General features: G+C 35.9%; 2 protein-coding genes across 9 annotated transcripts; one reads left to right on the top strand and one right to left on the bottom strand.

Annotated features, from left to right (window-relative positions):
• Positions 1–12,494: 12,494 nt before the first annotated feature.
• LOC106422027 (glutaredoxin-C9) lies at positions 12,495–13,409 on the bottom strand. The gene has a single exon (XM_022692671.2). The coding sequence runs from the start codon at positions 13,037–13,039 to the stop codon at positions 12,626–12,628; it is 414 nt and encodes a 137-aa protein (XP_022548392.1). The 5' UTR covers positions 13,040–13,409; the 3' UTR covers positions 12,495–12,625.
• Positions 13,410–22,277: 8,868 nt separating this feature from the next.
• On the top strand, positions 22,278–24,352 carry LOC106439199 (syntaxin-61-like). Of its 8 annotated transcripts, none has more exons than XM_013880598.3 (8): positions 22,278–22,429; positions 22,705–22,771; positions 22,847–22,960; positions 23,199–23,312; positions 23,422–23,609; positions 23,727–23,817; positions 23,901–23,966; positions 24,070–24,352. In XM_013880598.3, the coding sequence occupies exons 1-8, from the start codon at positions 22,335–22,337 to the stop codon at positions 24,178–24,180; spliced, it is 846 nt and encodes a 281-aa protein (XP_013736052.1). In that variant the 5' UTR covers positions 22,278–22,334; the 3' UTR covers positions 24,181–24,352. The 8 variants fall into 8 exon arrangements, with proteins under 8 accessions (XP_013736052.1, XP_013736051.1, XP_013736053.1 ...); XM_013880597.3 differs by having other exon boundaries at positions 22,281–22,429; positions 22,702–22,771; XM_013880599.3 differs by having other exon boundaries at positions 22,296–22,429; positions 23,195–23,312.
• The last annotated feature ends 1,782 nt before the right edge of the window (positions 24,353–26,134 follow it).

The raw sequence follows: 26,134 nt of genomic DNA, 5'->3' as shown, positions 1-26,134 counted from the left end.
GAAGACCGTAGCAAGCTCAGTCCATGTTTCCCGTTATTCTAATTCATCGATCAAACTTCGCGGATTAGAAACCGCGGAAAACTCGTAGTAAACGTGTCGAGTCGGAAGACGGCCCAAAGGGACCTAAAACACGACTCGAGGCCCATCCTACGATTTTTCTTAACCAAAGCCCGTGAACCACAGCATGGTTCGCGCTTGGCCCACGAGGAAGGATAAATGTCAAGTTTCCGCGGATAAATACGGAAGTTTTGAAGATAATTGTGAAGATCGGGAAAAATGGAATATCTCCATTTTTATATGACGGCTTAAGGGCAGAAGAGTAAAAGCGTAAACCGACCTTGGAGCTAGTATATAAGGAGTCCTAGGCGAGGAGCAGAGGAGGAACTTTTTCAGAGCAAACTTAGCACTTAGAGCGATTTAGGCAACTTTCCGTTTTTGTTATTTCGAGCTGCGACTCAATTAGGTTTAGCCGTCTTAGGGTTGCTAGAACTAGGAATCTCGCCGACAGCTCTCGAGCCCAGGCTTATACTTTGTTGTAACGCTCATACGCAGATTCGGAATAAGATCTACTTTGCTCTCTTTTCGATTTCTTATTTTTATCGTTGTTATTCTCGTGTTCTGATTGCTTGACGTGTGGTAATTAACAGATATCCGGGTCCTCTGGGAAATTAGGGTTTTCCTAGTTTCCTTATTTAAACGGAAATCGACAGTGTGAATTTCGGTTCCCACAGTTTGGCGCTAGAGAGAGGGGGCCTTACGGATCAATCTAACCCGCAAAAGCCACACACAGTCAGACATGTCAACCAACGACGCGGATAACGTGCAAACTCCCCTTAACGGAGGCAGCGGCACCGATCTCCACACTCCGGTAGCGGACGTATCTGCGGCCAACGCGCAAGCCAACGCCGCGACTCTCGAGGAGTTTAAAAAGATGTTTGCCACCTATGAAAAAAGGTCGGAAGAACAGGATAAGCTCGTGAATACCTTGACCAAACAGGTTGAAACCTTAACGGCAAGGACCCAAGCTATCCGTCCCCGCGGAACCACCAAAATCCGCGGGAAGAGGCTCGATTTCGCCACCCCACTCGATAGAGCAGGAGCCGCGCGGGAACGACCTTCCGGTCAAAACCCCAGCGAGAAGTCTCCCATCGAGAAGGGGAACTCTGAAAGTCTTCCGCTCCCTGCAAAGGACTCGGAGGATAACGAAGCCGAACATATTGACCTGGATCCTAGCGATGTCTCCAACGACACCGACGAGGATGTCGACAGACATCCAAGAAGGACCAGAAGCCGATCCGCTCGGGAAGGCTCCCCGTTCGAAAAACCAATGACGGAAGAAGAAGAAGTCGCCTATTGGAACGAACAAGAGGAGCTGGCCGAAAGGCAAACCGAGCTCACTCGCAGTAAGCGCCGACAGGCTCGGAAATCCACTGACGAGACATCGGATATCCGCGATCTTCGCGACTACATCACCAAGACTGCGGCAGAAGTGAGAGCCGTAAAGTCTCAAATCCATCATGCTACTAGTGCTGCCCCCGAGATCGATCGACTGCTGGAAGGAGCTCGAAAGACCCCCTTTACCAGTCGCATTTCGGACATGAGGGTGTCCGATCCGGGAAAGATCAAAGTACCGAAGTACGATGGTACGGCCGATCCGAAAGCGCACCTTCAGGCTTTCCACATCGCGATGGGAAGAGCAAGACTGAAGGACGGCGAAAAGGATGCCGGCTATTGCCGCCTGTTCGTCGAAAATCTTGAAGGAGCAGCGCTCGAATGGTTCGCACGCCTTCGTCGCAACACCATCGGGAGTTTTCGACAGCTCGCATCGGAATTCCTCAAACAGTACTCTGTATTCATAGACAGGGAAACCTCCGATGTTGATCTCTGGAGTCTCTCCCAGAGGGAAGACGAACCCCTCCGCGAGTTTATCAGTCGGTTCAAACTGATAATGTCCAGGGTCAGCGGGATAAGCGACAAAGTGGCCATCGACGCGCTGAGAAAGACGCTCTGGTACAAGTCGAAATTCAGAAAATGGATAACTCTCGACAAACCGCGAACGATCCAGGACGCCCTCCACAAAGCAACGGACTATATCATAGTGGAGGAAGAAACTAAAGTCTTATCGCAAAAACATAAGCCGGCAAGACCATCCTCGAAAGACGCAGATCCGAAGGGGAAAAAGAAGAACTCTCGTAACGACAAGTACGTCCATCACGAGGGGGAAGATCTCCAAGGGGCGCATAACTATGCGATCAGTTCGGATCAAGGCCGGACCACGGGCAACACATGGACTCGCAATCAAGGGTATGACGAAAACACCTTCTGCGAGTTCCACCAATCCCGAGGACACTCCACGACCAATTGCAAAGTCTTGGGAGCAAGACTGGCCGCGAAGCTGCTCGCTGGAGAGCTTTCGGAAGTAACTAGCGTCAAGGATCTCATCCTCGATTCTGATCGGCCTCCAAAGACGGACAGAAATCCGCCCGCCGAAAAATCTCCTCAACGAAACCAACCTGGGGATAAACGCGGTAGGAGGCCGGATGACAAAGGGAACGATAACAATCGTCGCAGAGTCAATATGATCATCGGAGGATCTCAATACTGCGGCGATACCGTGTCAGCCATCAAGGCTTACCAACGGAAGGCAGAATCAAGCGCAAATTGGCCTACATGGTCTCCTCCTCGAGACGGCCAAAATTGCTCGATCACCTTCACGGAAGAAGAAGCCGGCGGTATCGACCAACCTCACTGCGACCCGCTCGTCATAGATCTCGTCATACGAGATTTAGAAGTCGGAAGGGTACTCGTCGATACGGGAAGCACGGTCAACGTAATCTTCCGCGACACTCTCAATCGGATGAGTATCGAACTCGGAGAGGTAATTCCGACGCCAAAACCACTCACGGGTTTTTCAGGCGAAGTGTCGATGACTCTCGGATCAATCCAATTGCCAGTCATGGCCAAGGAGATCACGAAAATCGTCGAATTCGCGGTAGTCGACCATCCCGCTATCTACAACGTGATCATGGGAACCCCATGGCTCAACGCCATGCAGGCAGTTCCGTCAACTTACCACCTGGGTCTCAAGTTCCCAACGCCGAGCGGAGTCGCGGCCATCTGGGGATGCCAAAAACAGTCGCGACTATGCTTCCTCGCGGAGCATAAGTTAAGGCAAATCACGGCTTCTGCAAACGGCAAACGCGCGAAGATAGATCGATCTTCGGCCAAAAGCGCCCCGCACAAGGACGAAGTAAAATCGTCTGTCAACGCAAACGCATCGGACGTCGAAGCTCGACATAAATCCGAAGCCCACGCGACAACTCAACCGGAACATCCGGAAAATAGCGTCGACCCAGCCACGATCGACACGGTCAAGGCGGACATCGCGACACCAACCGCCGAGTAAGAACACTCGCGGCATGAAACAGAACTACGAGATGGCTTGATCCTCGAAAGGGGTACGTAGGCAGCTTGTCAAAAGACGAGTTCAGCTATCCCCCTCTCTAAAAAGGGGGGGGGGAGTGGGTGCGTATACTCGTATACTCCCACAATCGCCATTATTGTAATCGAGTTTTTAGAAACATAAAAATTTTTTACAATATACACTGTCTTATTATCGAAAACGCTTACGCTTCAGTTTACGCTCGTCTGCGGCCTCATCCGGCCCAAAAATCGTAAAGATTATCACCTTTCAAACACGCATAATCCTCGAAAATAACTGCGAGACGTCGCAAAAAGTTAAAATTCGAGGACAATGCTAAACAAATTGTCCGAACACGACCACCAAAAACCTTACACCCCGTTCGTCGATTGGCCCCGACGAACACGCCAGCCGTCTTAAACAAACGCAATCCGATCACTCTTTTGATCTTTAAAAACGTCCAGCACAAGGACAAAAGCGCGCTACAACAAAAATCCGAAATTTTGGTTTAGCACTTCCAGTTGATTCTGAGAAGATGCTCGATTCGTACCATACAAGTCATATAAGCCGAGAACATATCGCGGACTTTAAACCGGTGCGAGTCAGGAAGAAATCGCAACAGGAAAAACGATAGCCGGCTAGTCACCGCACAAACCTTAACCGAAAGTAAACCTAGGTCTTGCCCTAAACCCAACGCTCTGGTCTCAAACATCTCAAGGCATGATATCTAAAAGATACGAGATCATAAACCATGCCTCTCCGTTCGTATCTCAATGTTCTCGAAAATCGTAAAGACAGATAAATTTTTACGAAAATCACGAACGAACCAACAGATTGAACGTCTAATTAGAACTACATACGAGACGACAACTCGTATTTACTTCAACCCTACTCAGGAAAAACTCGAAACGAAACATTTATCATATAAATAAACCGCGTAAAGCGGCAAGGGATTCAAAGCCACCAACGGCCAGTCCCCGAAATACAAATACGGCCATCTTGGCCTAAACGAAATCCAAATTCAAAGGGCCATATTCGGCCGAAAACAAGGATAACTGATCCATCCCTCATAATCCAAAGTCGAAGTCCCCGGACAACGAAGCACCAAACGCATCCGCAGGACGATCCACTTCCTCGCCACCGTCGTGAAAATCGATCGGGACCTCCTCGGTATCAGGAGAAACCGGGATGGAATCCCAGAACCCTTGAATCCTCTCGTCGATCGGAGGGATAAGCGCCTCAGCGTGGGCACGGTCACTCATCCCACTCTTCATCAAGCTCATTTCCTCTTCAAACACATAGTCGTCGGCTTGCGTCCTCCAAAGACTTCCGACCGAACCACGGCACTCGCGAAAGTCGCCCACCGAGGTAAAGGCATTCTTAAGGTTCCCGTACTCAACCTGGAACTGAGATGCGCGAGTCTTCATCACCTCGACGATCTCTCTTTTGCCTTTCCTCTCCGCTCTGCGAACAGCCCGCGCATGATCACGAGTAAGCTGTGCCTCTCGCTCCAGCATCTCGCCTTGCACGCGGGCGAGATCCCGCTCCGCTTTCTCCGCCTTGAAGCGGTAGACCATGGCTTCTCTATGACCCGCCTCGATGGCCGAGCCCAGCAAGCTCAGGCCCTGCAAAATCAATGGGCGTGTTACAAATCCATACATAGGATAATCACTAAAAAATTCCCAAAAAAAAACTAACCCCATTGATGATGCGAGATCCTTCCGCAACGACTCTCGGCCTCGCCGATTCTTTCGTAGGAGGAGGAGCATCGAAACCCGATGGCAGCCCAGCAAAGAAATCATCGAAGTCCGGAATGGGGGCCTCGCTCGAACCGCTTCCGTCGCCGTAAGCAAGGTTCGGATCCCATCCTGGAAGCATAGAGTCATCCATCGAAAACTCTATGTCGCCAAGATCGACATCTTTTCCCTTCCAAGAGCTCGACTCCGGCGCAGCTGTCGGAGCTTCAACGGGACTCTGGTCGTCGGGTTCGGAGTCGCTTCCCGTATCCGCGTCCAAAGCTGGACCAGGTTGCACAAATTTCAGTGCCTTCCGAACCCTTCTCGGCGTGAAAGAAGTCCAGAAGAAGGGACCATTCCTGAGAAGATCCCTCACCGCGATAATGTCCTCAGGGAACGGAGCAAGAGGATTGATGAAGGGACGATTGTTCGGCAACCTCCGGAACAGTGGAATGCAACTCTCTTCGACGGACGCAGCGTCCAAACGAACAAAGAAAAAGAACTTCTTCCACGAGTTGAAGTTCGAAATGAACTTCTTAACCACCGACATAAATTTCCGAGGGACAAACCTATGCTTATCCGTATCCTTGACAAGTTGAAGCCTCAAAAGCGCTTCATAATGATCGACGGAAAGGGAAAGGCCATGCTCATAGCTTAGGATCAAGATCCCAATAAGGTGCTGAATGGCAAGGGGTGTCAACTGACTTATCGCGACTTCGAAGCGGTCCAACACTCGGACGAGAATTTCGGGTATGGGGAACCAGAGGCGACAACGCACTATGAACGCCTCATAACAAGTAAAGTAACCCTCCGGGGGGTTGTTAGCACATTCCCCGCGGCAGGGAACCCGGAACTCCACAACATCCGGGATGCGGTAGAACGACCGCATCGTCGCGAGAAACTCGTCAGTAGTCCTGCTTGCGTCCTTTCCCTCGACTCCACGATGGACCAGGACCGGGAATGGCTTCTCCTTGGGAGGGATCAACGAGCCGTAATGAGCAACCCACCATGCCTCGTTCTCGGCAGGATGCACCGAGTGAGGCACGAACTCCATCTTCGGAACGACGAGCTCTTCGTAAGGACTCGCGGACGAAGACCCTTTTTTCGCAATCTTTTTCTTGCTCGACATCTTTACACTTCTCTTAAGAGAATAGAGGAAAAGGGTGGAGAGAAAGATAGAAAGTTTTTTTTTTGAAAGATCTTAGAGAAAAACAAGAAAGTGAAAAAATTATGGAACAAGTTACCTCTCTTCTTATAAGACATGAGGATTTACTATTCAAGCTCGGACTTTCGCATATTAATTCCATCCATCACGCCTAACTTGCCAAACATGCCTAACCGCACGCTAGGATCCCCCCATGCATGATCCTAACGGGCTGGGGGGCTAACTGTTGGGGTCAAAAACGGTTACGACGGAATTACCACCCGAAAATCCTCAGAGATCGTATTTCCGAAAGAGTTAGTAAAAGAAGGGATGTAATTTTCGTAAAAATAACCTATACGAGGTTATTTCTACGAAGAAGTATTCTTTGGGATTCAAACCGAACGATCGTCCCGCTCGGTCGCTACGTAGCAACCGAGCTCGGGCCAAAGCTCGGTCGCTACGTAGCGACCGAGCGATCGTCCCGCTCGGTCGCTACGTAGCGACCGAGCGATCGTCCCGCTCGGTCGCTACGTAGCGACCGAGCTCAGCCAAGCTCGGTCGCTACGTAGCGACCGAGCTCAGCCAAGCTCAGTCGCTACGTAGCGACCGAGCGATCGTCCCGCTCGGTCGCTACGTAGCGACCGAGCTCAGCCAAGCTCGGTCGCTACGTAGCGACCGAGCGATCGTCCCGCTCGGTCGCTACGTAGCGACCGAGCTCGAGCCAAAGCTCGGTCGCTACGTAGCGACCGAGCGATCGTCCCGCTCGGTCGCTACGTAGCGACCGAGCGATCGTCCCGCTCGGTCGCTACGTAGCGACCGAGCTCAGCCAAGCTCGGTCGCTACGTAGCGACCGAGCTCGAGCCAAAGCTCGGTCGCTACGTAGCGACCGAGCACTCGTTTCGCTCGGTCGCTACGTAGCGATCGGGCTCGAGCCAAAGTTCGGTCGCTATGTAGCGATTGAACCTTTCCGAACATCGATACGACACCAGTCCTTGCATTCTCGTCAAACCTTCGAATGCTATCTCCCGAAGACCGTAGCAAGCTCAGTCCATGTTTCCCGTTATTCTAATTCATCGATCAAACTTCGCGGATTAGAAACCGCGGAAAACTCGTAGTAAACGTGTCGAGTCGGAAGACGGCCCAAAGGGACCTAAAACACGACTCGAGGCCCATCCTACGATTTTTCTTAACCAAAGCCCGTGAACCACAGCATGGTTCGCGCTTGGCCCACGAGGAAGGATAAATGTCAAGTTTCCGCGGATAAATACGGAAGTTTTGAAGATAATTGTGAAGATCGGGAAAAATGGAATATCTCCATTTTTATATGACGGCTTAAGGGCAGAAGAGTAAAAGCGTAAACCGACCTTGGAGCTAGTATATAAGGAGTCCTAGGCGAGGAGCAGAGGAGGAACTTTTTCAGAGAAAACTTAGCACTTAGAGCGATTTAGGCAACTTTCCGTTTTTGTTATTTCGAGCTGCGACTCAATTAGGTTTAGCCGTCTTAGGGTTGCTAGAACTAGGAATCTCGCCGACAGCTCTCGAGCCCAGGCTTATACTTTGTTGTAACGCTCATACGCAGATTCGGAATAAGATCTACTTTGCTCTCTTTTCGATTTCTTATTTTTATCGTTGTTATTCTCGTGTTCTGATTGCTTGACGTGTGGTAATTAACAGATATCCGGGTCCTCTGGGAAATTAGGGTTTTCCTAGTTTCCTTATTTAAACGGAAATCGACAGTGTGAATTTCGGTTCCCACAGAAGACTTCCAGAAGACTTCGTTATATGTGTTCTCCATCAAGAAGACTTCCTAGAAGTCTTCTAACTTTCATTTATTAAGAAAAAAAAAAACAGAAAATCCCAGAGAAGACTTCCCGAAGACTTCCCGAAGTCTTCTGAAAGTTTTCCTGAAATCTTCTCAATGTCGCAAGAAGTCTGCGTGGGTTACTTTTGCAATTAAAAAAATAATAGTGAAACATTTAATATTAATGAGAAGACTTCTTTAGAAATTTTTCTCAAATTTTATTTCGGGTTTTGGTCAAACCTTTGGTTACGAGAAATAACTTCTATAGAAGTCTTCCGTCAGAAGATATCTAGAGAAGTCTTCTCTGAAAAAGCTAAATATAGTCAATTGCAAAAGTATTCTAGGTAGACTTCTTACGGCATTGAGAAGACTTTCAGAAGAGTCTTACCCTAGAAGACTTCCCAAGAACTAACTTCTCTATAAAAAATCAAGTTTCTGACAAACTTTAGTCAATTACAAAACTAACTTGTTTATCAGAGAAGACTTCTCTGGCGTTTTCGAGAATTTTTAAAATTCAAAATTAAGCCAATATTTACAAATGAAGACTTCTAAAGATGTTTTCTGTAGAGTAGACTTCTTAAAAAGTCTTCATTCGTAAATTTGCAATTGCAAAAATGACCTAAATAGAAGATTTCTTAAGATGACTTTTAAATATTTTCTTATTAATTCATGTGTATTAGTCAATATTGGAGCTCTTGGATGAAATTCATAACTTATTTGGTGATAATTATGAGACTTCAAATATTTATGTTTACTAATGTTTTTAGCTAATCCGAGAAGACTTCTTAAGAAGTCTTCTCTAGAAAACTTCTGGAGAAGTCTTCTACGTTAGATTTTCAAGAGTGTTAAGTAACTTCAAGGTATGTTTTTAACTTTCAAAAGTGTTAAGTATGTAACTTCAATAATATCAAGTCATGTGGTTTAATGTGTCTTTTTAGATTATAAAGTATAATTTTTTAACTTACATGAGATTTAAAATTTCAACTTTCACTTAAAATTCAAGTTTGATCTTTTGTGAATTTGACTAAGTTTTCTTGTGAAGTCTTCTCTCTTAGTTTTAATAAATTTGACTAAGTTTTTGTGTTGTTGTGTTTTGTTATGAGTGGGTAGAATGGTTAAAAACATTTCTTGGTATGTTGTATCAATAACTTCAATAATGTCAAGTACTTTGGGAAAAACATGAACATACATACCAAATTCTTTTGATTAATATCTCTTCAAGTTCACAAAAGAATTCACAACTAAAATAGTACACATACAAATCATAAATCAGACCATAAACAAAACTATTACACATGAAGCTAGATATCATTCTTCAATATAGATAAGCTTGGACTCTACTTGACATCATTCCTTTGTACCACTTTGGGCAGAAGACTTCGGAAGACTTTCCGAAGACTTCGTGGGAAGTCTTCTAGCATAAAATACATTAGAAGACTTCCTAAGAAGTCTTCCAAGAGTCTTCTGAGAGTCTTCCAAGAATCTTCCGAGAGTCTTCCAAGAGTCTTCTGAGAGGTCTTCCAAAGTCTGACTCAGATCTTAAAAAAATCTTCATATTCAAAAGCATTCAAATGGCTTCAAAACAAAAAAAACTTCAAAAACAAATTCTTTATGCTTAAATAATAAACAAAAAATCAAATTAGGTTGAATTTATAACTTTTTAGAATATAATATATAAACACACACAAAATACAAATCCAAAATTTGTACCACATTGGGCAGAAGACTTCTTGAGAAGACTTCGGAAGACTTCTAGCATAAAATGCATTAGAAGACTTGCCTAAAGTATTCCGAGAAGTCTTCCAAGAGTCTTCTGAGAAGTCTTTCAAAATATCTCTTAGATCTGAAAAACCTGCAAACTCAAAAACATTTAAATGACTTCAAAACTGAGAAAAACTTCAAAAATATATTTTCATGCTTAAATAATAATCAAAACAGTCACATTAAGTTGAATCTATAGCATTTTAGAATCTAATATATATAACACACATATCCAAAATTTACAGATTTATCTTTGAATGAGTGAAAGATGAGAACCGTGTAATAAAAAATCTGCAAAAAGAAGATAAATTAGTTAGAAGACATAAGAAAAAAATGAGAAATAGATTTAAAGTTTGGTGTTTTGATATTAAAGAGATTAGAGAGAGGTTGGATAGTTTTAGAGTTAGAAACATTACATTTTTGTTGCAGCCATTTGAGAGGAAGAAAGAGAATGTGTAAATTTTCTTTATATAAGTAGATTAAATAATTTTGATACAGAAGACTTCCCTAAAATCAAATATATGAGAAGACTTGTGGAAGACTTCGCTTTAGGCGGGAAACCAAAATTCTACTAAAATTTAGGCATAAATATGTCAGAAGACTTCTGGAAGTCTTCCTGGGAAGTCTTCTAGAAGTTTTCCAAACCATAACATAATATAATAACTAACTAAATAGCAAAAAAAAAACAATTCATTTAACTTAAAATCAACTTATAAAGCGTTTAATATACACAAAAATAAACACATGTAGGTCATTTTTTTTTAAAAAAAAGTTAAAATTCTAAAATCAAACCCTAAATACAAACAATACTATAACATATGTTACAAAACCCTAATCCAAAGTCTTCTCGGAGTCAAACCCTATAATCAAATAACTAAGCAACAACATTTCCTTAAACTTAAAAGAAACTTAGAAAGAGTTTAAATCAAGTAATTAGATAGTCACAAAACACATATATGTCAAACTAAAAAAAAAATCAAAATCTAACCCTAAAAACACCAACAATACTATAACATATATTACCAAATCCTAAACCGAAAGCTATCATGACTCAGTTTACATCCATTCATCTATGTTAAAAATAATTCAGTTTTAGCAAAACTAAATTTTCATCACTTAGAAATGTTTATTAATACATGATTTTGATTTTTTCTCTTTCAAAATATTATTTATAAAATTTATTATTACTTTTAAGATCTAATACATGAAAAGACTTCTGGAAGACTTCGATTTAGGCGGGAAACCTAAATTCTACTAAAATTTAGGTGAGATATGTCAGAAGACTTCCCGGGAAGTCTTCTGTGAGTCTTCCAGACCCTATAATCAAATAACTAAATAAAAAAAAAACACTTTCTTAAACTTTTAAGATACTTAGAAATTGTTTAAATCAAGTTATTAGATAGTCACTAAACACATATAAGTTAAATTTATATATATATATAAAAAAGATAAAATTTAAAAATCTAACCCTAAATATACCAACAATATTATAACATATGTTATCAAACCCTAAACCAAGAACTATCATGAGTTAATCTACTTTCACTCAATTATGTTGAAAATAATTCAATTTTAGTAAAAATAAATATACATCATTTAAAAATATTTTATTATTACATGATTTCAATTTTTTCCCATAAAAGTACTTTTTATAAAAAAAATTGAATTAGTTTTAAGATCTACCGAACAAGAAGACTTACAATGGTGACTAGCAATTTACCAATGATTGAAATTTCACTAAAGAGAGATCCTAGACCAAACACACCACCTTGTGTGGAATCCAGCAATGGCAGAATATAAATGTATGTCAGACAAAAAAACTATCTATGGTGTAAACTAGGAAGACAAAAAGATTAAAAAAAAATTACATTACCTTCAAATACATTTCATTCTTTTTCTCAAGAGTTAGCTCTTCGGTTGTTAGGATATCGTCTTCAAACATATGATCAGATTCACCCCCTGATGATCGGTTCATCCCCTGGCATTAGTCGGAAAGTATTTCAATCTTGGGTCAGGCAGTGTGATAGCCAGTCTTCTCTGTAGCACTAAGTGTGTTCTTTCCGAAGCCGACCGGATCAGCCGATAGGATTTTTCGAAAAAAAAACATATGATCATCTACATTTTTTTCAAATCTTTCACTAATAAGCCTTGCCCTTTCATCTATTAATGATCCATCTGATTTCTTGTGTGTCTTACGAAGCACATCAATGTAAGATGCATCTCTATCCTTTTCTTTTTACAAAATAGAAATGTTAGAAAATAATATTTAAAGTAGTACGATGAAAACAATATATCTTACCAAAATACCTGCAACCCTAGCATATGAACGTGAGCCAGTTCGGTGCTTATGAGGTCCCAGCACGAACTCAGTGCTTATGAGGTCCCAGCACCGAGCGGTATGCCCACTTCCGTCTCTTTGAAGTGTGACAGAGCACAATGCTTACGTGAAGATGACAGTTGCTTCTTGACTCCAATATCTACATTTACTTCTGCTGCTCCCTTTTTTCTTTTAATAGGGTATATGGAAATCAACGATGAGTTCGCTGCGATGGATACAAATTATATAGGTTCTATATTTCATTTTAAATCAATTTTTACTATTTGTATTTAGTGAATATACATACATTCTAGTGACTTTAACCATTCTTCGATTTTATTATAGATAGGAAATCATTGATCCATCATAAAGCCTAAAGAATAAACATCCATTGCCGAATCAAAATTCAACATATATTTAAGGAAATTAAATCATTTGAATAGAATCACAACCACAAAGCTCCAACATCCTTAAGAATTGGAACCAACTCACCGGAGATATGAGTGGCCATAACCCTATCTAGCCCTCCAAACAACCTTCCTCCTATATAAACCGCCGGTAATTTCACCCTTTCTCTGCCGCCTTCAACGCCAATTCTCTCTAGCTCACTCATAACTTCCTCTTCCTTCTCCTGATCATCGATCTCAAGAACCGCTGGGTTTACTCCAAGTCCAAGAAGCAGGCTCTTGATAACGTGGCACATACAACATCCTCTCCGTCCAATCACGATCAGCGCGTTCTCCTCCACCAACGTACGAACATTCTCGCCGGTTTTCTCAGTTTTAAGTGGCAACGGTCGAGGAGATTCAGCGGCAGGGATCATATTATAATGCCTTGTACAAGAAATCGTTCCTTGCATTGTTCAAAAATGATTTAAAGATATTAATGAGGAAGGGGAACGTTTTGTCGTATATATATATATTAATATATATACGAAGGAGAGTGTATGGAGGTAAGTTTAGCGTCAACGATGGTTACGCGAGGATGTGCGTCATAGCAAACGCTGCATGATGCTGTTTTACGTCACCGGATAAGAGTGGACTTAGTCATAGGACCGTGTCTTATTACCGTGTCGCATGATTCATGCTGACTTTTTACATCCCACTCTACTATTCTAATAAAAAGCAGCACGTTTTTTTTTATATTCTTTTGTTTCCTGTCTACGTGTTGGGTATGACAACACACATAGATTTTGTATCAGTACATAAATGGGAAATTACTATTTTCTTTATAATTGTTTTGTCCTTGTTAGACGGTGATATATAATAGGTTGATTACTCGAAATACTGGCATGTGACCACGTAGTAGTAGTGGATGCTTACCGACCAAATCACGTGACTATTTAAAAATTTGGTAACTTTTTTGGTTTTAATTTGGAAGTTTTAAAGTCAGGCTTATTACCTTTCTCAACAAGAATCAAACTCGTGTCCTTTAAGAAAGCTACATTTACCACTAGTCCAACCCGTATCGGTAGTCTAATAGTACTATTGTGTATACAGAATAATAATTACAGGATTTCAGTAGGGTTCCTAGCTCAAAAAAAAAAGAAATTTGGTTATATATTTCGATGCGAATTTTGGATTACAGATCTACGAAGCAAAACAAATATTAATGTGCAAATTCACAGTAAAAAAAGCAAATCATAAATACTAATATTGTAAGTATTATCCGTTATAAGAATATATACACATATATTTAAAATTATATATACAAATTATATTAATGTTATATTTTATGTAAGCTTTACAATATTTTTATTTAATAAATTTATTAAATTTAGATATTAAAGTTTTGAAAGTAAATAACATTTTTTGTAATAAAATATTTTTTTTTTAATTTTAATTTTAATTTATGTTTTATTTTTTATTTTTTGTACGGATCGAATCAAATCAAAATTTTAAAATCTCCAGCCAGATATACGAACACCGAATATCTGAATAGATATAGATTGAATCGAATTGAATAATTGATTATTCAGACCAAATATATCAGATCGCGAAAATCTCCAAAACTTGAATATTTGATTCGTGTCATTTAATAGAGAGTAGAGAAATATGTAGTTAAACAGTTTTCACTTACGTTATTTATTTTGCTATATGATTCTGAACTAAAATCAAGTTTAAGATTCCCTTTGAATTTAAACATTGAACTTCCTAAGTCAAAAATACGTAAAGTCTAAGACTGAAACGATCTGAATGGTCGAATTTCCAAACAAAATTTGAGCACTTGGTATTATTTTGGCAAGTGAATTTTAATGTTAATATCATGTTCCTAATTTTTGTTCAAAAAGTAATATTAACAAGAACTTTGTATATCATATATTTTGTTAATGTATCGTGTTATATATACATTTATTAAATTTGTTTTGGAGCAGTTATGTAACTATACAAAAAGATTGGATGTATATATATATTAATATACTATGTTGAATCAAATTTATATTGACATTTCTTTCATATTTAATTGTATGATTGAAATGTATTATTAGTATATTATGCGTTTTGGTTAAATTAAAAATGAATTACAACTATTCTAAAAATTCAATTGGACAGTATATAAATTGACCCGCTTATTTTAACTAAAATCATGGGAATAAAGTTAATTTTATATTCAAAATATGAAGCTGATATTGCTGGAATATTCCTTTTTATTAAAAAAATAATGATAATATTTTTAAAAGTTTATAATAAGGAAGGTTAAAACATAAGTGAATCACGTCTAATATATTATATACTAGGTTAAGACCCGCGCATTGCGCGGGATGAACATTATATATAAAAATTATTTTATGTATTAAATATTTTTACATATTATGAAATAATTAATATATATTGAATAATTAAAAGTCAGTAACTATTAGATATATAATTAAATTGGTGTGAACATATAAATCAATTTTATTAATCCAAAAAATATTTTTTTATATTTGATAGGATATGTAATTAAATTTAAATGATACTAACATACATAGTATATTTTAGTATATTTTTAATATTAATGTCTATTAAATGATGATTTCTACTCATATATTTTTTTGATCATTTGTATCTTTTAAAAAAAAAAAATTAAATTACTGATAACAAAATTTTTATTGTGGGATTAATAGTTTTAGTAATTTATATTTTTTTTAAAATAAGTTGTCAATGTTCGTTCAAAACTTTTATCAAAAAAATTGTTCAAAGTAAATTTTGAAACAAAATTATTTATGTATTTTATATGGTTTATAGTTTAATTTAAAACGATATATATATATATATATATATATATATATATATATTAAAATAATTAGTTAAATTAGACTTTTTACCTATATAATTTTGTAATCATTTGTATTTCTTCATAACAGAAATTTTAAACCATGGATCACAAAATTTGAATGTGAGGTTTTTAACAGTTTTAGTAATTTATAGTCGTTTTTAAAAATTCAAAATATAACATATACAGAAAAATCTAAATTTTTATTATATGGTTATTGTGGTTGTTTAATTTATTTAATAGTTTTAAATTAAACAAATATGATAGAAGATACACTAATTTTTTTAATCAAATCTTTATTATTCAAAATCATTAATTGACATATATACTTTAGCCACATTAGGTAATTCCGTAAATTTTATTAAAGGAAATAATAAAATACATTAATGATGAATTTATTGTTAGTTTAATAAAAAGTTTATTATATAATTAGATGGACCAACATATATCTCTAATGATTCTAAGAATCAAGTTAGTGATGACATGTGGCTACAAAAAGAAGTTGTAATGCTTCTCAAATAATATATAGGGGATATGCAACATATTTTATTGGTAAGTTATAGTAATAAGCATTAATTTTGTTTATATATGGTAATATATACGTATTATAAGACCAAAACGTGGAAGCTAATTTTTAAATTGTTTTTCATAGTTTATGTTGTTTCAATAGTTTGTTAATATTTGTTTCAATAGTTTGTTAATATAGGTGTATTTTAAAGTTGATTTAATTACATTTAAATCAAATTTATTTAAGGAAAACACATTAATCTAACTAAAAAGAACAATCATTAAAATAGAAAATTCAATTTAATTCTTAGTGGCACGAAAGTATAAATAACTTTAAAAGCTAAGGAGTATTTTTAATAGATACTTCTCTTTTAATAATATAGATTGCAGAGCATTCCACATAGGTGAGGAGCCTATTAGCACACAAGAAAATGAAAAATAAGAAAGATCTCAGAACCATCTTCAATCGATGGACGGTGGAAAAAAAGTCGATATAAGTTAGCACCAGATACCATCACCAAACAACGATCGATGTGATACTGGTCTAGTAACAAATAATTTTAAAATTTTAAATAATTTGAGTTAAAGATATCTTAGTATATTTTATCATGTAATCAAGTGGATACAGTTCCATTATTATGATCCATTTAAATATTTAGAAAGAAATCTATTTGTAAATTACAATTCTATTTAGAAATTAGTCTAGACTCTTTTATTAGTTCGGGGTATAACAAGTTAACACCAAGGCATCACCTTAGTGCACTATTGTTGTAATGGTATACTAGATTTTGACCCGCGTTTAAAAGTGCAGGTTATTTTTTGGTTGATAAAAATATTTGATATGAATTAGTATTTTTGTCTTTTGTTCATTATTATGTTACAAAGTCATATTATATCAAAAATAATTTTTTTTAATTTGGTTATTTAATGTAATTATATTTTCAATTGCTTTTATTAACTATTTTTTTTTTAAAAAATTATGGTGTGATCAAATTCAGCATGCCTATTATTTTAAAATTAGATAAGAAAATTTTTTTATATCAAGTTCGGACCTGCGGTCAAACCGGTAAACAATGACTTGTACATAAGCTGGTTGGGATTTAATGAAAACTCTTTAATTTAAAGCATGTGAACTTCAAAAACTCGCAATCAAGTGTGACCCGCGCTTATAAACAAAAAAAACTTGTTAATTTAAGCTGGTAAACCAATTTTTGAATTGCATATAGTGAAACTAACAATAAACTCAATAATAGTCTTATTTAAATACTATCATCAATTTTCATTAAACATAACTAGAGTCGGTATCCGCGCTTCGCGCGGATTATATGTTTAATAAAAGTCCAGTTCAATTAAAATTGGGAGTTTTGAAGTTTCTGAAAGGGTAAGTTATATTTTGTTTATTTTATAATGCGAAGACGTTGGAAGCGGTGATCATTTTTTTTAAAAAAACAACAGTAAGTTTGAATAATAAATTGTTTTAAGGAATTCAATATTCGTAAGAGAAAATAGTATTTGAGTGTGCCTATTTAATTGACGTAGGAAGCGGTAATGTAAATTTTTTAAAAGTTGGCTGGTGTCGTTTGCTATGAGGCTTAGGATAGCAGTTTATTCCTCTTTTGGAAGCGTTGTATGATACTAATATCGTTGTCAAAGTAGAAGCACGATCCATGTGTGGTTGTGAGTGATAGTTGTCCTGAAAAAGTCAAATATTTGTAAGCATTTATTTTGACATAAACTTTATGTTTAGTTTATTACCTTCATGTAACCGTGGAATGATACTTGTGATGATTACAATTTGGTTTTTCCTGGTATATATGTGATTTAACTCCCTGAAATTAGACGCCTCCTTGTCCCATAAAGTTAGACGTACCAATTTCAATCTACAAATAATTATTGTATTATATTTTGTTTAGTTGTAAACCAATTGTTATTTAATAAAAAGTTAGTACCTGTCTAAACGCAATCCAATGATGATTTTTGAATCTGTGTAGTGGTTATATAAATCACTTCCTTGGATGAGGCATATGCGGCCAACAACATCTGTAGGAATAATTTGGTTTTAGGGACAAAAATGTAGTATTTATTTGTATGTGAGAGAGTTATTGGTTTTTTTTTTACTTGGGAGGAAGTTGGTTGCATTTGCTAAGCTGATCAACTGGTGGTAGTGTTGGGGCCGGAATATGTATGAAGGGATCGGTGGAATGTTTTCTTGAATCAGTGTAGTAATTGTTGTCTCATTGATATTGATTATGTATGGTTGAACGGTAAGCATGTACTGTTGGTTATTGAGAAGAAGATTAAAATATCTAATGTGATAAATTTTCCCTTCCTCGAAGCGTTGGTAGATTGTGTCAGACGTAGAAATAGACACCCTCCCTTCCATTATTTGTTCATGTTTAGTGGTTAAAGGCCATCATTTGAAATGTAGTTGGAATAATTAAAAGTAAGTATTTTTAAGACAAACCTGGATGTCAAGACAAATAAAAGTTATTCCTAGAAAAGCATTTTTATTTTTGTGATTTGTGATGAGCCACATCCTAATGATCCTAACGATTATTGGATGCGGTCCGAGGGTGTCGCCCCAATTGTTTTGATCTTCTGCTGCATGTTATGCACAGATAAGAATGAGAATTATTTTGTATTGCCCATTTTTTATTAATTTCATATTTCTTTTGAAGTGAACATAGTTATGGTTTGTTTGTTTTTTTTTAAATTATTGACATGGTTATTTAAAAATTAAAGTAGGCCGGCCCATAATTATTTGAATGAGGTCGAAGCATGAGTAATTGGAACTGGTAGTTGTAAATTTGTTGGGTGGGTTTGATAGTAGAATTTAGGTTTTTTTTAGAAATTTATAGTGACTGTGTGTAAAATGAGGGGGTTGTGTTATCTTGGGCGGACAATTTTAAGATGAAAGGAAACTTAGCCGGTTCACACATTGTTAAAGAAAACAGCAGAAATAATAAATTGTCTAAAAAAAAATAGAAAATTCAAAAGAAAATAGTTTGACAGTTGAAATAAGTAATTGTCCGAAAGAAATAGTTTTACCAAGACGGCGATTTGGGTTAATGGGCTGGGCTGCGAGATTTTTCTTTACTTGGCCCACCGGCAAATCGTAGACAAACCGAGATTTTTGTAAGCGACAACGAAGCCCAAATCTTTTATTGCAATTTTAATTTGAAGTCCAATCCGCTAGTGACATGGCAGTTTGATAGGTGGAGATTATTTTGCCCATGTGGCACCTCTAGAAAAGCTAGGATTTAGCTCCTTTTATATAGTAGGATTGGTTTTACATGATATTAATTTGTAGCTGGTAAAACAAATTATGGACAACCGTTCGTTAGTAACCGTTATCGTAAGAAGTTGATGAACACAAATTTATTGATGAAATATTTGTATGCATGTATGATAATAGTGTAGTTTGAAGGCATTTAATTTTGACCTCCAATTTTTTTTTAAAAAAATCGTATGGTGTAATAGATATCAAAATATATGTAAAGATAATAAATGATGAAATGCATTTATATAAGAACTAATCGTCGGAGAGCTTAGCAAATAATAAAATATATGTAAAGATAATAAATGATGAAATGTATATATATAGGAACTAATCGTTGGAAGGCTTAGCAAATAATAAGAGAACCTAATAACAAATTTTATATATATATATACATATATATAAATTATATAATGAATAGGTCCAACAAATTTTTGTAAGTAGATTTTTTTTAATACTTCTTCTCTTTTAATAATATTAATTGACGTTATTTATTCTTAAAACTCACCTAATCAATTTCTTCACTAGAACTACTATTTGGTGGTATCATTTATTTATGTAAAGTCACGCCACCAGTTTAACCTCTTAAAGGTTCTTTACGACCAGAAAAGCCTTTCCAGTTGCATCGTTCCACCAAATCCTAATATGGAAATGTCCATCATCTACCTAAAACGTTTTTTTAAATAAGAGTGTTGGGGACTGACAAATGCATGTCCGCTAATAATTATACAAAAAAATATTGAGCAAAATAATATAATTTTTTTTAAAAGAGTTCAACTAAAAGTATGCTGAAATGTTGATAGTAAATCCAAAATGTGTTCTTAACTAAAATATGGTAAAATATAGGGTGAATCTTGGGATAAATAATGTTTAATAAGGATGAAGGAAGGGTGAAATTTAAAAATCTCATGGATTTTAATTCAGCAATGTTTGGAAAACAATTTTGGCGTTTGATTGAAAAGTCAAACACATTGTCCTCGGAAATGTTCAAAGGTAGATATTTCAGGCATGGCCGTCTCAAACTCTATAAAAACCCTGTTCAGAAAAAAAAAGACTCTTTACAATAATCTAAAATAATTTACGTTCTTCTGATAAAATATTGTTATAATATATAATAAATACACTAATCTGATTTGAGTGAAACATCTTTGGTTTTATATTTAAAAACTTATAAAATACCTTTTTGAGACTATGAATTTTCTGGTTTCTTTTTTTTTTCAATTTTTTGTATCCACAATCAAGAGTCACATCTATAAAAAAAATTAATAAAGCAATAGAATCTGAATAGTGCTTAGACAAAAACCTGTAGATTTTTGATTTGATTAAATAAGAAGTTGGACTCTTCATTTTTTTTCTCGACATAAGCTTAGACTAGTTTTTATTCTTTATGTTTACTATTTTGTAAGAGAGGCTGAAAAATTATATATTTCTCTCTTTATTATTATCATTAATTAATAGTAGTTTCTTAAACATAATCAAATTATAATATTAACTTTCTAAATTTACATTGAATAATAAAACAAACACCAACAACTATTTTTTACTTTCCAAAATATATAATTGATATAAATTTTAATTACTTCCTGACAATTGCATTTTTGTTGGTTATGTAAACAAAATCAAAATTTTAATTTATATTTATTGGTTAATATATACTAAAATTAAATTTAAATATAGTTATCTGATTTTTTTTTATAAATATATAATTTTGAATTTATAACTACTACTAAAACAAAAAAAAATTATGGACCCTCTAAAATTTTGAACCCTGTTCGACCGCTCCACTTGAACTTGCTAAAAGACGGTCCTGATTTCAGGAATGCATCATTTATGAAGCCGATCAAATCATACTCACCATCATATGGCTGGCGTAGTATCGTATTTGGTAGATTTATGTTTAGCAAATAATTATTCAAAAAGATGGGAGCAGAATCATCTATCTCAGTATGTAATGATTCTTGGCTCCCAACCACTCGCCCGAAACCAGCAAATAAAAATCAACACAACTCTCTCATCAACACAACAGCACGAACATGGAATACTCACATAATTTGGGCTTTAGCAGATCCTCATGATGCAAAGAACATTGAGAGTATACCTTTGGACCGATCGTAGTTAGCAGAGGGTGATGGTTGGCACTATACTAATGCCACCAGTGTTTGGTCCAACGGTTAATGATCTAGAGGCCCAATATTGGAAAGTTTGATATCCACAAAAAATAAAGCATTTTTTTTCTGGCAACTCGTATCAGACGGTTTATGTTGATGACAAAAAAAATATGGCAAATCTTCAAAAAAGGTATTATGACAACTACATTCTTACTTTATAGATGTAAAAATATAGATAAATATTTGAATAAATACAATGAAAAAAAAAATTTCAAAAAACATTATTCAATATTCAAACCTTTTTCAAAAAATGTTTTTTTCTTTCTGAAATTTTGAAATCCAATAATTCTTTTCTGAAAATATTTTTGAAAATGATTAATATAAATTTTCAATCTTAATTTTAAATTCTTAAACTCCACCCCAAAACCACACCCCTCAAATATAAAATCTAAGATCAAATTAGTTAATTTATATGGATATTAATATTTTTACCTCTTTAATGAAATATATTTTAGTCATGTTGATCTTTAAGAGCTATTTTGTGATTTTTTTAATTTAATACTATCCTATGGTATTTATATATAAAATATACTCAGTTTTGTGTTTATAAAATAAATTCTAGTTTTCAACAACACTAAACTATGTGTACATAATTCCTTAGTAAGATAAACACCAACTAATTTTGCAAATATTTTCTCTCAAAAAAAGAAGAAGCAAATATCCGTGAGAATATAGAAAGTTTTATTTTCCTCAAAATGAAACTGCGTTTGGATTATATTAAAAACAATATATCAGATGTAATATTAAAGCAAAAAAGAATCGTCGAAAATTCCGACACACACTGAAAATCTCAGCACCCACGCTCAAAACACCAAAAACATCATCATCTCATGTTCTCGAAAACAAAGTGTGAAACAAATAAAAAGGCCGAGTTTTCAGTTAGTGGGCTTTGTAAGCTTCTCCAATAGGCCCAAAGTTGAAAGTCTCGAAGCCGAGAACCGCGGGTGATGCGTTTCAGAGAGACAAATCTCACGCCGGAACTCGTTTACTTCACCGCCGTTCGCTCTTCTTCCTCTCTCTTCACCGCAACGCCTTCCGCCTGGTAAACGATAGCTTCTTCCAATTTTCCCTCTATATCAATTGCGCTTTCGCACTAATCCCCGTCGTCGTCATCTTTCTGCCTTTATTCCGTTTTGGTATAGATCTTAAAAAGTAGAGAGATTCATAAAGCTCTAAACTTTCTTACCGTAGAATTTAATCGAAACCTTATTGTGCAGCTGTTGAATTTGCAGAATTAGTGATTTGAAATTCGAATTTCTCTGTCATTTAATTAAATTCTTCTTCCTTTTAATTGTATTTTGTTTCAATTTAAAGTAGGGATTTTGTGGGGATGTCTTCAGCGCAAGATCCATTCTACATTGTTAAAGAAGAGATCCAAGATTCTGTAAGTCTTGTGTGTTTGGTTTTGGGCAGAGGTTTGTCAGGACAGTGCCTAAATGTTGGATGCTTTTGTTGTTAGATTGATAAGTTGCAGTCAGCATTCCACAAATGGGAGCGTATCTCTCCAGGCATGGGGGATCAAGTGCATGCCACCAAAGAGCTTCTTGCTAACTGTGGAAGCATCGAGTGGCAGGTAGCTACACCCCTGTTTACTCTTCTATTGATACTTATAAATTTTATAGGATGTATAGATTTGGTTTATAAATTTAGCTCCTGTAGAATATGCTTTCTGTTGGTCAATATGGGATGATAGATCCTTGTTTTTCTGCTAATGTAATGTCAAAACTCAGTTATCCATTAGAATAAGTAAGTGAACCATTCAAAGTAGATTCCTTTTCATGGCTATTGAAGCTGTCCTTACTGATAGGAAGGTAGATGAGCTGGAAAAAGCGATTACCGTTGCAGCAAAAGATCCTGCCTTGTATGGCATTGATGAGGCTGAGCTTGAACGACGCAGGAGATGGACTAGTAATGCTAGGACACAGGTATGAATAAATACTGCTTTTTTTTTTACAGCTTTAGAGAGTGGCATAAGCTTGGCTGTTAGTTGACTTGTGCAAGAAAATTACAATACTTTTTTTTTTATATAAATAGGTGCGGAATGTGAAGACTGGTGTTCTAGCTGGTAAGGGTAATGCTGGAGTTGGTAATGCAAGTGAAGTGCGCCTAGAACTTATGAGAATGCCAAACTCGAGTGAAGCAAATAGATACGATCAGTATGGAGGGAGAGACGATGATGGTTTTGTACAATCAGAATCAGATAGGCAGATGCTGTTGATAAAGTAAAGCTCTTTACATTATTTTGCAATCTCTTTTTTTCTTTTTGCTTTATGAGGTTACAATGCTTTGTTGAAACAGAGCTGTGCCGTAACTTGACATTAACTCTTTCTCCACTTCAGGCAACAAGACGAGGAATTGGATGAGCTGAGTAAAAGTGTAGAGAGAATTGGAGGGGTGGGACTTACTATACATGATGAACTTGTTGCACAGGTTAGTAAGATAGATATAGCAATTTCAGTATCTGCAGAGATGAGAAACATCAAGTTTTGTTTTGTTTTGGGTGGGTTTTGCAGGAGAGAATAATAGATGAATTGGGTACAGAGATGGACAGTACAAAGAACAGGCTCGACTTTGTTCAGGTAAAGACACTCTAATGGTCTTTCTTTGCTGTAGTATTAACGTAAAGTGTGGTAAAGAAAAAAGGAAAGTTGAAAGGATGAAAATGGTTTTCTTTGTGAACAGAAAAAAGTGGGAATGGTAATGAAGAAAGCAGGAGCGAAAGGGCAGATGATGATGATATGTTTCTTGCTCGTCTTGTTCATCATCCTATTCGTTCTTGTCTTCTTGACCTAAAAAAGAGCCGGATTCTTACTTAGAGACTATCTCTTGATGTTACTCGGTTATGTTTTGTGGTGAAACAGAAAGGAACATGTATATTACATAGAAAGTTGTCTGGTTTGTCATTGTATCCTATCCACGCCAACTCTGGTAAATCTTTGAGATTTAATTCAATTTTTTTTGTGGCTGTGTCGTCTCACTAACACAAGTCTCAAATCTAAAGAGCACATTTTCCTTGCAAATCCAAACTCAGAAAACATTTTTAAAAGGAAACTACTTGATTTGTTATTGTTATTGTTTTTGTTCACCATTGCTGTTTAAACCCTAGTCAAGTTAAATACAAGATGAGCTGAACTTTCATTCACATAAACAAACATTAAACATATTCATTCCATTTCTTTTCGTATGATGTTTTAGAGTATATTGTATGTTTCAATTTGTATGGAGTTTTGAAACTATTTATGTTACACTATTAAAATAATTAATTAAAATATTAAAAGCAAATTAGTAAATGTTTGTTGTTTTCAAAACTTAAATAATCTCTTATATACTAAAGCACAAGTCAATCAACCAATAATATTTTGCCACATAATTTAAAAAAAAAATTTAGCAAAATCAAATAAAATCAAAAAGCAAAAGACCAAACCTCATGCATTACGTTTGATTTTAAATATTTACCAAAAGTAAATATTTTCTTAGTCCACTTCTCCATCGGTTGTTTTTTCAACAACCCACAATCACCATAAAGAGCACTTTAAAAATAACTAACCTCTATTCAACTATTTATATTTGTCTGAGATAATTCTATGAATATTTAATATCTTTTTCTTTATAAAAAAATACATTCTCTCTTTCCTAATCCAAAAACCTGATAAAAGCATGCAGTGCTTCTTTTCCGATATAATGGTTAACTATACTATGGCCAACCTGACTATGGCTATTATTTATCAAACCTCTTCAAGGCATCAACAGTCTAAAGGTTATAGTTCTTTTCAAAATTTTATAATCTGAGATGAGGCAAAATCGATATATCTAAATTTTTCTGTCTCTTAATATACTGTTCAAATATCTCTATTTATCTTTTTGTAGTCTTTGCATAATTGAAGAAATAGTATCCAGGAGCTAAAAAAATAATGATTTGACTGATGCAATTCTTAAAAACGTGAAAAGAGCAACAAAACTCACACGCTGAAAAACTATCATAAAAAAAAGAAATTATATGTATAAGTATTCTAGTTTACTTAACCTTTTTAGTGAAGTTTTAAGTACCGTATTTTTGCATGGTTTATTTCTAATTGATATTTATTTATTTATTGGCACTAATAAAATAAAAGTTATGAAGATACCACATATATAATATCATTATTTTTTGTGAATTCTGTTAAAAGGCTACTTGAATAACAAATGCATATTTCTTTGTTTATTTGCCAAATCAACATGTTTTTAAAATATGTATAAATAGGGAAACTAGAGTCAGATTCCTTTTTTATAAATAGAAAATAAAATATCTTAATAAACAAATCGTAATTGATATTTTACACCAGTGTTCTATAATGAAATTGGAACATTTATCATTTTTTATCCGTACGCAGCAGTACGGGAAGTATACTAGTTTACAATAAAGTTAAAACATCATTTAGTTATCTAAATTTTACTACCTCTTTTATTTGCATCCAATTTATATCTTCTAAAACCATATCCAATGCAATCAGAAAAAAATCACATTCAATGTATTTGCTATTTTTTTTTTGAATAGAAAAACTCTATAATAGACATGAAATAGATTTCAATGTAATTCTGTATAACAGTTCTCTCCAAATATGTAGTAAATATAGAAAAATGTTATTATAAATTGAGGAAAATAGGAATACGTATTTTAGATGAAGAAATAGAGATGAATTATAATAATTTTGCCTTTAAATGTTATTATACCAGCAAATATAGAAGTGAGTCGGAGATGTTTCAAAAC

Source organism: Brassica napus, chromosome A9 (assembly GCF_020379485.1).
Source record: "Brassica napus cultivar Da-Ae chromosome A9, Da-Ae, whole genome shotgun sequence".
Taxonomy (NCBI): Eukaryota; Viridiplantae; Streptophyta; class Magnoliopsida; order Brassicales; family Brassicaceae; genus Brassica; species Brassica napus.
The sequence above is the reverse complement of the archived record's forward strand: the minus strand, read 5'-3'. Positions and strand labels throughout refer to the sequence as shown.